General features: G+C 51.7%; 1 protein-coding gene across 1 annotated transcript in view; it reads right to left on the bottom strand.

Annotated features, from left to right (window-relative positions):
- Positions 1-13637, bottom strand: part of POU2F3 (POU class 2 homeobox 3) — a 68286-nt gene that overhangs the window by 9922 nt on the left and 44727 nt on the right. The window contains exons 3-8 of the mRNA XM_008689963.2: positions 9697-9801; positions 8390-8492; positions 5814-5896; positions 3312-3494; positions 2753-2894; positions 978-1114 (exon numbers count right to left, since the gene is read on the bottom strand). Coding sequence (XP_008688185.2) covers positions 978-1114; positions 2753-2894; positions 3312-3494; positions 5814-5896; positions 8390-8492; positions 9697-9801 — 753 coding nt within the window. The remainder of the gene's footprint in view (positions 1-977; positions 1115-2752; positions 2895-3311; positions 3495-5813; positions 5897-8389; positions 8493-9696; positions 9802-13637) is intronic.

Genomic DNA, 13637 nt, shown 5'->3' on the forward strand with positions numbered 1-13637 from the left:
ATCAGCAGGAAAAGCCAGCTCTTGTCATCCTGCCAGCAGGAAGCGGCCATCAAATCCTTGAGCCAGATGCCCTGGCGGGTTTGCCAGAATGGGCAGCAGTCTTGGAGGCCTCGGGCCCACCACGTTAAATGAGGCTAAGGGCACATCCTCTAGGGGCCTGTGTGGTGTGGATCGAGGCTCTAGAGGCTGGTACCTAAGGGATCCCGATTGGAAGCTGTTTCGACACAGCTGTTTTCCCCTCGTCCCTTCCCCAGCTCCCACGGGGCATGGAGCTGGTATAACTAGCTTCCACATACTGGCTCGGGAATAGGCTTTTGCTACAAGTTCAAACAAACGTATGTACACTATGATCACAAGCATTCAAATACATGTGGAAGAAAGAAGTAGAAGGAAAGACTTGTAGATGCCATTTGATGGTTGATTTTTTTCTTTCTACTTGGGTTTTCCTAATTGTTTACAATGAGCGTTTACTACATGTGTACTTTTAAAAATATATAAATCAATGCATCGCAAGTAAAGAATTTCAGATGGTAACTACACTTATCACGATGAGCACTTTGTAACGTATAAAACTGTCAAATCCCTGTCATACACCTGAGACTGATATAATAATATATGTCAACGATACATCAACTATACTTTAAAAAAAGAATGTACATACAGTGCTCTGGCTTTGTTCCCTTCACCTCAGCTGGATACAGAGATCCACCCTCTTCTGGGACCCTACACCCCTTTCCTTGAGTCTCCCAGTGAGAGGGACAATGGGCCGTCCAACAATGTCAGGGCAAGAAGGGTCAGTGGGGGAAGAAGTTCCTGGCGGTCCCTCTCATTGGCGCACATGGGGGCCTGCACAGGGTGTGTGTGCTTGCTTGCTGACCCTTTCCCAGGGCAGGTGTGGTGCGCAGGGGGCCTGGGTGCGTCCGCTCAGCCAGCTGTGGCCAGCAGCCCACCCGCTCCCACCCGGAGGAGCTGCTCACATCTTGAAATCTCTTCTCCAGCGTCAGGCGGATATTGGTCTCGATGCTGGTCCGCTTCTTCCTCTTCCTACCGAACACTTCACTGAGGGTGGGGAAAGAGCTGGGGGTGTTCATCGAGGGCTCTGACGGCGACGTTTCTGTCGGGGGGTGGGAAGGCAAAGAAAGCTCAGAGAAGAGGATGCACTGGCCGGGGCGGGCTCCGCGTCCACGGCCTTGAGGTCCAACACGGCTTCCCCGTGAGCTCTGCAGTGGCTCTTTCAGGATCAACCCCCCCCCCCGCCCCCAGCAGGGGGACCGGAACAGGCCCAGCGTCCTGCTCCTCCTCATGGCTCTGGGCAAAGGTCCTCCGGGACTCCCACGCCAGTGCCTCCAGTGTTTGCGGTCATGGTTCAGGGACACTCGGCCCTCGGCGGCATGGGTAGGTGTGAGTGGGTGCGGGCAGAGCTCCCACAAGGTACGCTCATGAGTCTGTCTTTTCCCCAAGGATGCCTGGATGTGCATATTGAGTAAAATGGCAAATGGTGTTTTGAGCTAAAAGCAATGGCACTCGGCAGTATGTCGGTGTTGAAGTCACTTTCTTTCCAGTGTTTAAGTGCTGGAGCCAAGGCTGTAGGACCGATGGGCACGGATACCCCTCAGGAAGGATTCAGGCGTCAGGGAGGGGGTCACACGAGAAATGACCTATAAGATCTCTTCCCCAAAATCCTCAGCCCCTCTGGTTATCTGTCTCACTTCGGTGCCCTGGGAAGAGCTGCCTAAGGGACAACATGTTGGGGGAAGCTTCCTTGCCCCTCCCCATGTTCCAAATGGAGGGACTTCTGAGGGGGTAACCCCCTTGGCTGCCTATTCCCCCTTTCCTTCCTCTCCACAGAAACCACTCGTCCACGTGTATCTACTGACTAGAGCCCTGCCCGCCACAGGCTGTGTTCCTTCTCTCTCTGCTCACACCAGTGGTTCTCAGTCAGGGGCCATTTTGTACCACCCCCACCCCCAGGGGACATCGGCAGTCTCGGGAGACATTTTTGCCTGTCTCAGTGGGAGACAGGTGCTGCTGGCGTCTAGTGGGTAGAGACCAAAGATGCTAAGTACCTATAGTGCGTAGGACAGCCTCCTACAACAGAGAACGCTCTGGCCCAGGGTATGGATAGTGCCATGGGAACCCCTGTCCCACACTGCTCCCTGACACTAAACTCTCCCATCCAAACACTTTGCCCTTGGCTTACACCCTTGACGTCCTGGAATGCCTCCCAGGGACCCTGCGGACCGAATCCTGCCAACCCCACTCCTGCTGTAAGCTCTCCCCATTAGTCTAGCTCACGGTAACTCCCTGTCCTCTGAAGACCTACTCAAGATTAGCCGGATAAAGGGCGTGTGTTGTGTCTACGGCCTCCCCCCTCCCCCACGAGAACCTAGAGGACCCACTTCCCTATCTTCCCAACCTAGACCCAGTCCAGAGAGCAAGGTGGGTAAGTGTGTTCGCTCTGGGGAGCTGCCCTAAGGTCTAGACCAGGTGGGTCTCTGGTGGAGAAAAGAACGGGGCCAAGTCTTCACGGCCGCAGACCTAACGCCGTGTCCTCCAAAGGGCCTTCTCAGGAATGAAGCCAACATCTCATCTCCATTTGCCTGTCTCCCGTGTCTTATTTCTCAGATGGTTCCAGACGCAGGAGGAGAAGGGGTCTTCCACAGCGACTGCCTCAAGCCCCCCCACAGCAGTCACTAGCCCATTCCCTGCAGAACCGTCTAGGGCACCCTCCGCCCCTGGGTCCCCCGCCTACCTGCGTCGTGCAGCCACTTCTCCAGCAGCGGCTTGAGCTTGCACATGTTCTTGAAGCTCAGATTGAGGGCCTCGAATCGCGAGATGGTGGTCTGGCTGAAGTCGTTGCCGTACAGCTTTCCCATCGCCAGCCCCACGTCTCCCTGCACGTGGGGATCGAGAGGGAGGAGCTGAAGAGACAGGCTCCTTCTCTTCTTTGTCCCCCATCCTAGCGCCCGTCACGCACGCGGAGAACCTCCAAGCACCCGCCCGTCACCTTGGCTCCTTTCCAGGTGTTTTCCCTCTCAGAGGGGGGAATTTGGTTCATTTCCCTCCCCGGACTCCGAGGGGGCCGTGCCCATGTGCCTAACCCCTTGCCTGGCTCTCATTCCTCCTCTGTCCCCCAGCAATGTCTTCACTTTCCTTACCCATGACAACCGTGCCCTGTTCTCTGGGACCAAAGGGACACAATGGGCTTGCCCCAAATACATCGAACCTCGGGTTGCTCCTGAAACGTCCACTCAGGAAGCCCAATCTCCACTCACTCAACCCAATCCCTTCCGGCTCCCCACAAACCAGACCTGTGTGAAGCCCAGCTTAATGCGTCTCTGCTTGAAGGTCTTGGCAAACTTCTCCAGCTCTTCCAGATCACTGGGCTCGTCAGCCCCTCCGGAGCTGGGTAGGTGCTTGGGCACTGGGAGATGCGGTGACGCTTCCAGATGAGGTTCTAAAGAAGATCCTGGCAGCCCGGGGCGCCCGATTGCCTAAGAGGGGACACATGCTGAACAGATCCACGGATTGTCAACTGATCAAATGGCATTTTCTGGTATTGTATACCAACAGGCCCTCTTAGAGGATGACAGACCCCTGGGTACTCTTGATTCCCATTTTTTCCAGTGATGTGGAAGTGAGAACTGAGGGTTTCTATGAAGGGACAGCAAATAGCTGGAATAGCTGGGTAGAAACAGTAGGAGTGCAAGACGGGGAGGTGGCCTTTCTGGGTTTTAGGCTATGACTCATTGTTTGACTATGAGCAGGTAACTTCCTTCTTTCCGTTTTCCACCGTAAAAGGAGCTAGCTGGCTTGTTTACAAAGATTCCAAAAACAAATCTCAGAAAAGGATGGGGGGAAAAGGTTGTTTGCCTTGCCTATTCTTTTCCACAAAGCAAAGTAACTGAGGTGTTCAACAGGCATTAACTGAAGATAACAGAGGACATCTGAGACTTGTTATATTAATAGACTTTCCATAGAATTTTAAACTCTTGTGACGGCCATTATACTTTCTAACCCATCCTTTTCTTTCACGAGAGTGTTTTGTTATTGTTATTTGTTTTTAAATCAGCAGTATTCCAATGCCATCTAAAGATAGATTGATCTCATTTATGGTTGTCAGGATGTAGTCTTCCTTCAGTTTATTTTCATAGAGAAATGGACCCTAAAACCTAGAGTCCATGTTGTGCCCTCTTGGGTTCAGGAGTGAATCCAACTCTTGAAGACATCCATCACTCCACAAGAAGCAAAACCCAGACCGAGGGGGCCAGGCCTCATGTCCAGTCCCAGGGCCACTGCCCATGTGGACAACGTGGTCCGAGTCTGCCCTCTTTTCTCCCCTTCCCAGTTGGCTCTTTTCCTAGACTGGGGTTAACTTTCCTCCTTCTCTCCTCCAAGACACGCAGATTTACCACTCAGATGGACATCCTTAAGATGAGGGAGGTAAAAGGACCAAAGAGCAGTGAAGGACTTGTTTCCCCGGTGAAGGATTTTTTTAGAACAGAATGATTCGGAAGTCTTATGGATTTGATCCTGTTTTGCATGGTGGGGTGGCCCTCAGGGCAATGCTTCAGCCCTCCTGAGACTTCCTTTTCCTTGATTTATTTATTCTGTAATCTGACAAATACTGAGTTTCCTTCCCCTTTTACATCCAATCAGATGCAAACTGCATTCCTTCAACTTCCCCAAACATCTCCCCATTCGCCCCCTCCTCTCTACTCTTATTGCCATAACCCTAAGCAAGTCCCTTATTACCGCTGCCCAGGACGATCTTAATAACCTTCTGAACAGTTTCTTTGCTTCTTATATTGTAAGATGTGAGAGTTGATCTTAAGCCTCTGTAAGATCTCTTCCAGACCTGAATCTATGATGATGAGATTCTGAGTCCTCGGGAGGAATTGGAAGATTTCAGGACTCCGGTGTCCCCATTACTATTAGCCACTAGATGGCACCCTCTCCCTTTCCAGATGCCTTCGGTGGCCTCTCTAGCCCTCTAGAGCCAGGGCCCTTCGTAATCCATGGGGCAGCTGAGCACAGAGAAGAGACACTGGGGCTCTGCGGTTGTTCCCAGCTCTTCTGCACGTCTGTCCCTGCAGAGCCATCTCCTGCAGCCATGCAGGTTATTAACTGCACGGGGGCACCCCGATGAGGGGAGGAGAGGCAGCTACCATGCAGCTCCCGCCACTCTTACCAAGCCTCACAGCTGGCACGAGGCTGCATCTGGCCGGAGACGTGCCCTCTACTGGGCAACTGGGTGCTGGGTGGAAACATGGCAGCTCTGCAAACTGCCCCTCTCGCAGATCGCAGACCTCCTGACCCACACATGTGCGCACTGCAGGAGGCAGTCTAGAACAGTGGGTCTTAAGAGGGACCCAGAGGGGAGAGACTGTGGCCTTGCGGTCTTGGGACATCAGGCCTATGGGACTCTGGTCTCCTCCTTGGGGGTTGAGAGCCCCAGTGGCAGGGCTGGCGGTCACCACGGCATCCCTGGAAAGTTAGCTGGCCCCTGGTCCTCAGGGGAGTGAGTGAAGCCAGGGCCTGACTGGGGCCGGAGTGGAGGGCCCGCACTACAGAGCAGGATAACCCGGGAGCTGAAATCTCTGGGCTCTAATTCTGGCTCCGTGGGTGGCATTGGGTCAATCGTGTCTCATGGCTGTGGCTTGCATTCCCCATGTGTGAACAGGGATAATCCCTTGCTAGTCCCTCTTCCCAGAGGGGTAAGTGCACCATCCAGGGGGTGGGGGAAACCAGTGAGCTTCTCTGTCAAGACCTGAGGTATTCCTGGAGGAAACAGGAAGAATGTGGTTGTTTACCTGGGACGCCAGGCCAGGCCCAGTCTGCGGGAGGAGGAGAGAGCTCTGTTGCTGTGGAAAGGGGAGAAGATTTGGCTGCAGACCTGGGTGAAAGGGGAGGGACAAAGGAACAAACAAATAAAATCCAGGCCATCTGAAAGATGTGCTCCACAGCTTTGGAACCGAGATGACTGTCCCCACCCCCTGCGACGTCTTCAGGTCCCTCAACCCACCCCAAGCCCCGTGAACAGGGCCCCCACAGGCACGGCCCCAGCATTGCCACACACAGGTGGAGGTAAAGGTGACACTGGGATGAATGTGTAAACAGCCATCCCCAAACCAGTCCTTCTGCTTGCCCGGCAGCCTGGATTGGTGCACGGGCCGAGGAGGCTCAAGGCAGCTGCTCTGGGATCTGATAACCAGGGCTGAAGGAATCCAACAGGGAAGGAAAGGCCGCTGGAGCTGAGGAGCTGACGAGTTCCATTGTGCCTGCAGAATTAGGCTACAAAGGTCCGGGCAAGCCTGCAAGGATGCCAGACCAAGTAGATGGGGCCAGACGGCTCCACTGGCCAGGGGCTCTTGGCAGAATGACCACATTTTATACTAGGGAGGAAGGGCAGAGAGAGAAGGGAAAACCAGGGGCCAAGGCTCTGGAAACTCCATCTGGTGGTATGGCCTCTACCCGATCCTTGGACTGCTTGAGGACCACCTTCTCCTTCCCTCTCGGGGAAAATGGTCCACGAAGGGCTCTGCCTCGTTGCTGGTCATGACAGTGGCCTCCCTCTCGGAAGGGCCACAGCTAGGAGCTCTCACTCGTGTGGTGGGAATGGAGCCATCAAGCTACCAAAGCAGACAATGGGGCAGGTCACCCCAATCACTCAGCCCAAACCCGAACCTTGGGGTCTTTGTTGACCCTAAGCTGCTTGGGACCACTGATGTATGGACCTGCTGCGGTTGACCTTTACGCCCCCCAGTCTGTAACAGTCAGGCCTTAATTTTTCCTTATTAAAGTAAACAAAAAGCTCTTATAAGGAGCTCTGAACTGGGAGTCAGAGGCTTGAATACTAATAGTAATCTAACATTTATATTGCATTCTGAAATGCACAGAGCCTTTTCACATGCATTATTTCAAATAACTCTCAATAACCTTGCGAGGTAGAATTTTACTCTATTTTTTACTATTATTCCATTTTGTTTCATTTTATTCTATATTTATCAGAGCAGTTAGGTTCACTTTCCCAAGGACACACAGCTAGTAAGTGATTTTTAAAATTAAAAAAAAAAATTTAACCAATGAGTTTTCTGACTCCAAATTTTGAGGGGTTTTTGTTTCTTTCTTTGTTCGTTTTTCCCCCTGCATCATACACTGTCCTCATTGGTTATATGTTTCTGTCTGGGCCATTTTGATATCACTATCTTCTTTTTTTTTTTTTCTTTTTTTTTTTAAAGATTTTATTTATTTATTCGACAGGATAGAGACAGCCAGTGAGAGAGGGAACACAAGCAGGGGGACTGGGAGAGGAAGAAGCAGGCTCATAGCGGAGGAGCCCGATGTGGGGCTCGATCCCACAACGCCGGGATCACGCCCTGAGCCGAAGGCAGACGCTTAACCGCTGTGCCACCCAGGCGCCCCTGATATCACTATCTTCTAAGGAGGAAGGGAATTAACCACTACCTTCTCTTTCCTATTCCTGGAGTATGATAGACATTGTTTGACTAAAATAAATACATAAAGGTTCAAGTATGTTCTTATTCGTTATTATACAAATGCTCTGAGATGTCGTGGGACCTAGGGATAGGGACTGTAGTTCGGGCAGGTGCTAGGGACGGAAGACAGAGTTGGAGTCCGGATTTCCAAAGCCTCTTCCTGGGATTCATACAGTGGAAAACTCCTACTTCCTCCATCCCTTTGGCCCCAGTTGGTAGACATGAGGGAGGGAGAGGCTGTACAGGGCAATGGCCAAGATCACAGGTGTTAAGACAAACTGTTATGGAACATTATTATGTCACCGGAGACATAGTTTGACTATCTACCACAGAAGGTTATTTTGAAAAATGTCAGGAAACTTACTCATCAGAGCTCCCAGCATATCACGCTCTAGAAATACTAGCTATTATGATGAATATTCTAATCTGTTTGCTCTTGGCCAAGGAGACCTCTGGCAGTAATTTCCCTGCCCAAGAACACCTGAAAACCCTCTAGAGCCTGTGGGTGGCACTGCAGCCCTACCCACAGTCACGGCCAGCTTTCCGGAGGTGGTGAAGGATTTCCACGGAATTGGGACTTGCCCTTACTGCAGATCCCCAGGAGCGCCTCCTCCCTGTGCTGCCGTCCCTCCCCCTGCCCCCAGCTCCTTGCTACCTTCCACCTCCAGGAAACTGAGGAAGGCGAGAGGGAGAAGCAGAGAAGGATCCTCTGCTTGGAGGGGCAATGCCGGCGTCCCTTCCTCAGGCCCCGAAGTAGACAGGCTGTCTTAAAGCCAGAGGGGTGAGCCACTCACCCCATGCCCCACACTTGGGGTCCCTCCTCCAGCAGGCAGTGGAGGCGCATTTTGCTGGACTTGGCCGATGTGGGGAACGCCAGCCAGGGTTCTTACCTTGCTGCCCAGATTGGGTCTGAGATAGCAGGAACTGGGATACAGACTGTAGGTGGCCAGGAACCAGCACGAGCTGCTGGAGCGGATGGAGGGAGGTCATGTCCTGCACATGGGGAGACACAAACATCACAGAATTTACACTCGGGGGGGGGGGGCGGGGTTGCTGGCTCCATCTGCCTGCTGCCCATCTGTCCCATGGGGTCTCCAGACTCGGAGGCTTTGTTGGCAGGCCTATGTCCCTGCGTGGCTCAAGCCCCGGGCACGTAGTAGCTGTCCCATTAATGCTGGCATTGCTTCAGCTCCCGTACCCAGCCAAGAAGTGCCTTGCAGCCCAGCGTACTTCAGCTTTGCTTTGTTATTTAACTTTTGTGTCTGTCAGTCTCGCCTCCCGACTAGACTGTAAAGGTTGGAGGCACAGGCTGAGGCATTCCCAGCTCTCAGAGGTTCGTCCTAGAAATGACATGTAATCCCAATCGTCTAATTTTGTTTTTTTAATCTCACGCCGCTTGAGTATGCTGAAAGTCATGTCTTGGCCACGTCCTGGGCCTGAAACTTTCCTGGAGGAAGGAGCAAGTTATTAGGTCTTAATATAACCAATTTGATTGGACAGAAAGTCCGTGTCCCCTGGGTGCCTCCCACCAGCTCCCAAAGGGGAAATACCAATCCCAATGCTTGGGAGATCCAGACCCGCAGGGCTCGGGGCACAAAGACGGGGTAAACCCCTGCTGGACGAAGAAGAGGAGGAATGGATGCACATTCTAATTTTAAATAGTTCTAGAAAAGGGATGGTATTTCTTCCCCAGGTAATCCAGACCAAGAGAAGGGCTGGCCACATGGACATCCGCCCTCTCAGACATTTGTCGTTACTGTTTCAGGGTGCCTCTTTCTTCCCCCAACAGCACTCTGTTCTCGTTTGGCTTTGATGCAAAAGCTTGAGGGAGGAGAGTGGGCTCACTGGAGAAGAACGGCTCTATATCTGTAGCAGTGGCTGTCATCACAGGGCTCCCCCGAAATGGCTGGCGGACACCAGCCCCATAGCTGCCAGGTCCATTGTCTTGGCAAGATCGGCTCCCTTTTGTCCCGGAGAAGCAGAGGTAGCCAGGCTCCCCCTTTAAGAGAGCTCTCCTGTTTTCCCACCCTCACCCCAGGCCTTCATCCCTTCCTCCCATTCCCTGCAGGGCGGTATTTCAGACCCATCTGGATTCACTGAGAGCCAGGTCTGGAGGTGAGGCATGTTGCAAAGGCTTGAATCAAACTCACGGGCCCTCTGAGACTATCAGGGCTCCCTGGTATGGGCTGGCATTTACCCCGGACATTTGGTTGCCAGGCATCATGGCAGGTCCTTGACTCAGGTGGCATGGCCGATGCGAGAGGGTCTGCTGCAGGGAATCGCTGAGGTCCTCGGTTTTGATCTGTAAGTGGAGGCAGGAGGAGAGCATCAGTTCTGGGCCTCCCCCAGGCAGGCAGAAACGGAGACTTGGGGAAGGTCAAGGTGGATGAGTGATAAGCCCAGAGAGTGAAGAGCTAGCTCGGTGCCTACAGTGCCTACGGGCCCGCAGCCTAATATTCCTGCCTGCCTGCACCCTTCGGCCCAGGGCGGCTGGTCAGAGAGAGGCGAGTGGCGCTCTGGGTAACGATCTGTAAGCGGGTGAGGAGGGATTCACAGATCAATCATCCCCTAGCACCGTTCGCGGGCTGTGCCGATACAAAGTGCAATTTACCCTCTTCCTCAGTGAGACGAGAAAAAAATAAGCCTATTGTAATGACTTTAAACACTTCTTTTCAATTCTGACATATTCTTCTTTTTTTATTTTTCCCTTGGGGGAGATGTTAGAATTTCTTTTATGAAATGATACTGATCCTAAATGGTATTTTATTTTATTTTTATTTTTTATTATTTTTTCTTTAGTAATCTCTATATCTAATGTGGGGCTCGAACTCACAATCCCGAGATCAAGAGTCGTATGCTCCTCTGACTGAGCCAGCCAGGCACCCCCTAAACGGTATTTTAAAAACTCCCCATCTCGCGGGCACCTGGGTGGCTCAGTTGGTTGAGCGTCTGACTCTTGGTTTCGGCTCAGGTCATGACCTCATGGGTGGTGGGATCCAGCGTCCGTTGTCAGGCTCCACACTCAGTGTGGAAACTGCTTGAGATTCTCTCTGTCCCTCTCCTCTGCTCCTCTCCCTGCTTGCACTCTCTCACTGTCTCTCTCAAATAAATAAGTCTTAAAAACAAATAAACAAAAATAAATAAAAACTCCCCACCTTATTAAGTTAAAAAAAAAAACAAAAAAAAAACAGGCAACCCTTTATCGATCTTCCCCATACTCTGTTTTTTATTTTCCTGGTCCACAAAATCCCAAAGTCTGGGGGCCAGCTTCCCTTCTATCCCCAACTTGTTTTCCATAGCTATCCAGCTTCTGCTCCCTAAGCTGCCTCTGCAACCAGCCCTCTTCGCCCATGTGGCTTTGGTGACGGTCTTGGCCTATCTCCCTACAGGCGGGAACACGTCTCCCTCATAGTCACTACTGCAGTTGCCGCCCGAGGGGCCTGCGATGGCTTCAAAACCCTCTCTAGCCTCTCTCCACCACCTTTGGATGACAGCACACCAACCACCCACCTGTGGGTTTCCCAGGTGTCCAAGGGCAGGGCAGGAAACGCTATTTGTACCCACCCCTCCTCCCACCCAGAGAAAAACTACCCTCTGGCAGCTTTTTGGGAAGTCCACTGGGGAGGGGGGGGCCAAGAGACTGAATTCATAGAATATGACAAAGAGCATAGAGTCTAGACCATACTTTTTAAAAGACACTGGGGAGACCCTCTGAAGGAAATTCTTGGCGATAGATGTCCTGCTTAAACCATTTTCTTGGTCTACGCTGGGAATGTCACCGATACCCTAGAATCTCTCCTGTCTTAGTTTAATCCAAGTTAAAGGTTCAGACTAACAGCTTCATTTGTGCTTCATTGCTGCAGAGAAATGGCCTTTGCATCACAAAAGAAATCTTTCCCTTTGGCTGGAGAGCTAGGAAGATCCCGAGTGACGTCAGAAACCAAGAAAAGAGCCAGTGTCCTAAACGTGGTACCTTGCACATAGTGGGAATTCATGTGAGTTAACTGAATAAAAGATGTAAAGAGAACCCATCTGTCTATAGTCTCCAGTGGGATACAGTTAAGAGAACATTGAACGGTGAGCTAGACCCTGCTTCTCAGTCCTAACCCCGAGTCTAACTTACTATGTAACCTCCAGCCATCATTTTGCCTATAGGAGACTCGGTTTCTCCGTTATGATTCTACATGATTTTTCTCTCTTCCAGTCCAAAAATGGAATTAGATGTTCCAGTTCCCGAGTGCCTTTGGCAGACTTGACGAGTCCAGGCTGCTGTGATGTTCTTAGGTAAAGCGGACCTCCACAGCACCAACAAGCTGGGGTTACCCCCAAATTAGTAAGAGCGTGCTTCTTTCAGGGGCCGTCTTTCCAAATCGCTCCTCTCTTCTCTCACCTAAAGAGACCTATTCTGAAGCCTTGGAAGCAGAGAGGAGGAGCGACCGGAAGTAGCACAGTGGGGGCAGAGAGTTGAGACTTTCTGGAAACTCTAAAGCCACGGCCACGCGGGAGGGATTTCCAAGACAGCCCCCATCCCTACACCCCCCAGTGCCCCTCAGCTCTTGCCACCCACACTTGGCATCTCTGTCTCAGCAGCTCTGGTGTCCTAGTTCTTCCCCTAGAAATTAGAGTTTTCACATCCTAGATTCCGGGGAAACATTTGTTAGCAGGTTGAAAAAAGCTAGGAATAGATAAGACTACTTATTTAAAACCACCAACCACCACCACCACCACCCTTAAGGTTTGCTCTAAGAGATTTTTACTGAAGCAAAGCCTTTGGGGGCCAGCCTCCCCTCCCCGCATCTCCCTTCTAGATCCCCCTCCTGCCCCAATGCACCGCTCACCCCAGCAGTGATGGTGGTAGGGGCGGCAGCAGGCGGGGGGGAATGGTGAGGCGGGATGGAGGAAGGGGGACAGACGGAGAACGTGGAAAGTTGGAGCCAAAGCCACGGCGGTGGAACCACCGCGGGCGGCTTGGCGAGGCGCCAGCTCGGAGGCAAGTGGCAGGGTTCCTTTATAGACTCATTATGCGCAATGGAGATAAGAAGGTGCAACTATGACAGAGCTTGAAAACATGTGCTTTGCCTCCAACCTGAGTGCTATCTGTTAGAATCAGTGCCAGATCTTCCTGCAACACTTAATTTCAGAAACCAGCACCATCATAAAAGAAAACGCACCCTTTCATCTGCTTTCTGGATCAATTGCCCTCCAAACTCTTTTGGGGGCACTGCCGACCTCCCAGTTCTAAAAATGAAGTGACTGATAGCAGAAAATCCCTTTGGGTGTCCTGGCAATCCCCCCCCCCACCTCGGGTGTCATTCTCCTGACTTCTTGCTTCACCAACATGTTTCTTCTTTCATTTTTCATCCTTCATTAGCCTTTGGGTGTGAGCTGCTGACGGTAACCGCCAAAGAAGAGAGTCCTATACGAACCAAATCGAGAGACACTGAAGGAGATTCCTTTTTTGAGGACAAGTTCTAAAAACTCTGCTTTGGTCGGTGGGTCTCGGAAAGAGAGGAAGGGAGGAAAGGGCACACTTCAGGGCTCTTCCAGCCTCCAGCAGACTCCGACAATTCTCTAAGAGTCCACGGGCTAAGAAACTACGAAATTAAGAAACAAAGCCCTTCCCAAATCAAAAACTCCCTTTCACTGCGGTCGAATGGAAAAGATTGGAGCCTTTCCAGGCAACTGGGTGTTGGCTGTGGATCTGGATGGTGAGATAGAGAGGCTTCTGTTGGAATCCCATTGACTTCTAATGTGAGAACCTGAGGCAAATTGGGTGAAAATCCAATTTCCCCCGTACTTGTGAAAACCCAACCAAACCCACAGCCTGCCTGGAATCCCGAAGACTGTCTCTAGGGTCCCTTTGGTGGTTCTTCTCACACGAATGAAATCTCTCTCCAGGCCCTGCTCAGGACGGACTAATCCCTGGGGACATGGGCCACCGTGGAGGGCTCTGTCCTATCACAGCCACTGACCATCCCATCCATGCCTTAGACACGGTTTGTTAGTTCAGAATTTTCTCCGCCCGTTGTGCTGTGCACAGGTATTACACTGAGTCTTGGGCAGTGACCAGGGAGGTAAAAAGTCATCGTGCGTGATTATCTCTTCTAATCCCAATGAACTCTCTGACATCACCTGCTT

Source organism: Ursus maritimus, unplaced genomic scaffold (assembly GCF_017311325.1).
Source record: "Ursus maritimus isolate PB19 unplaced genomic scaffold, ASM1731132v1 scaffold_16, whole genome shotgun sequence".
Lineage (NCBI taxonomy): Eukaryota > Metazoa > Chordata > Mammalia > Carnivora > Ursidae > Ursus > Ursus maritimus.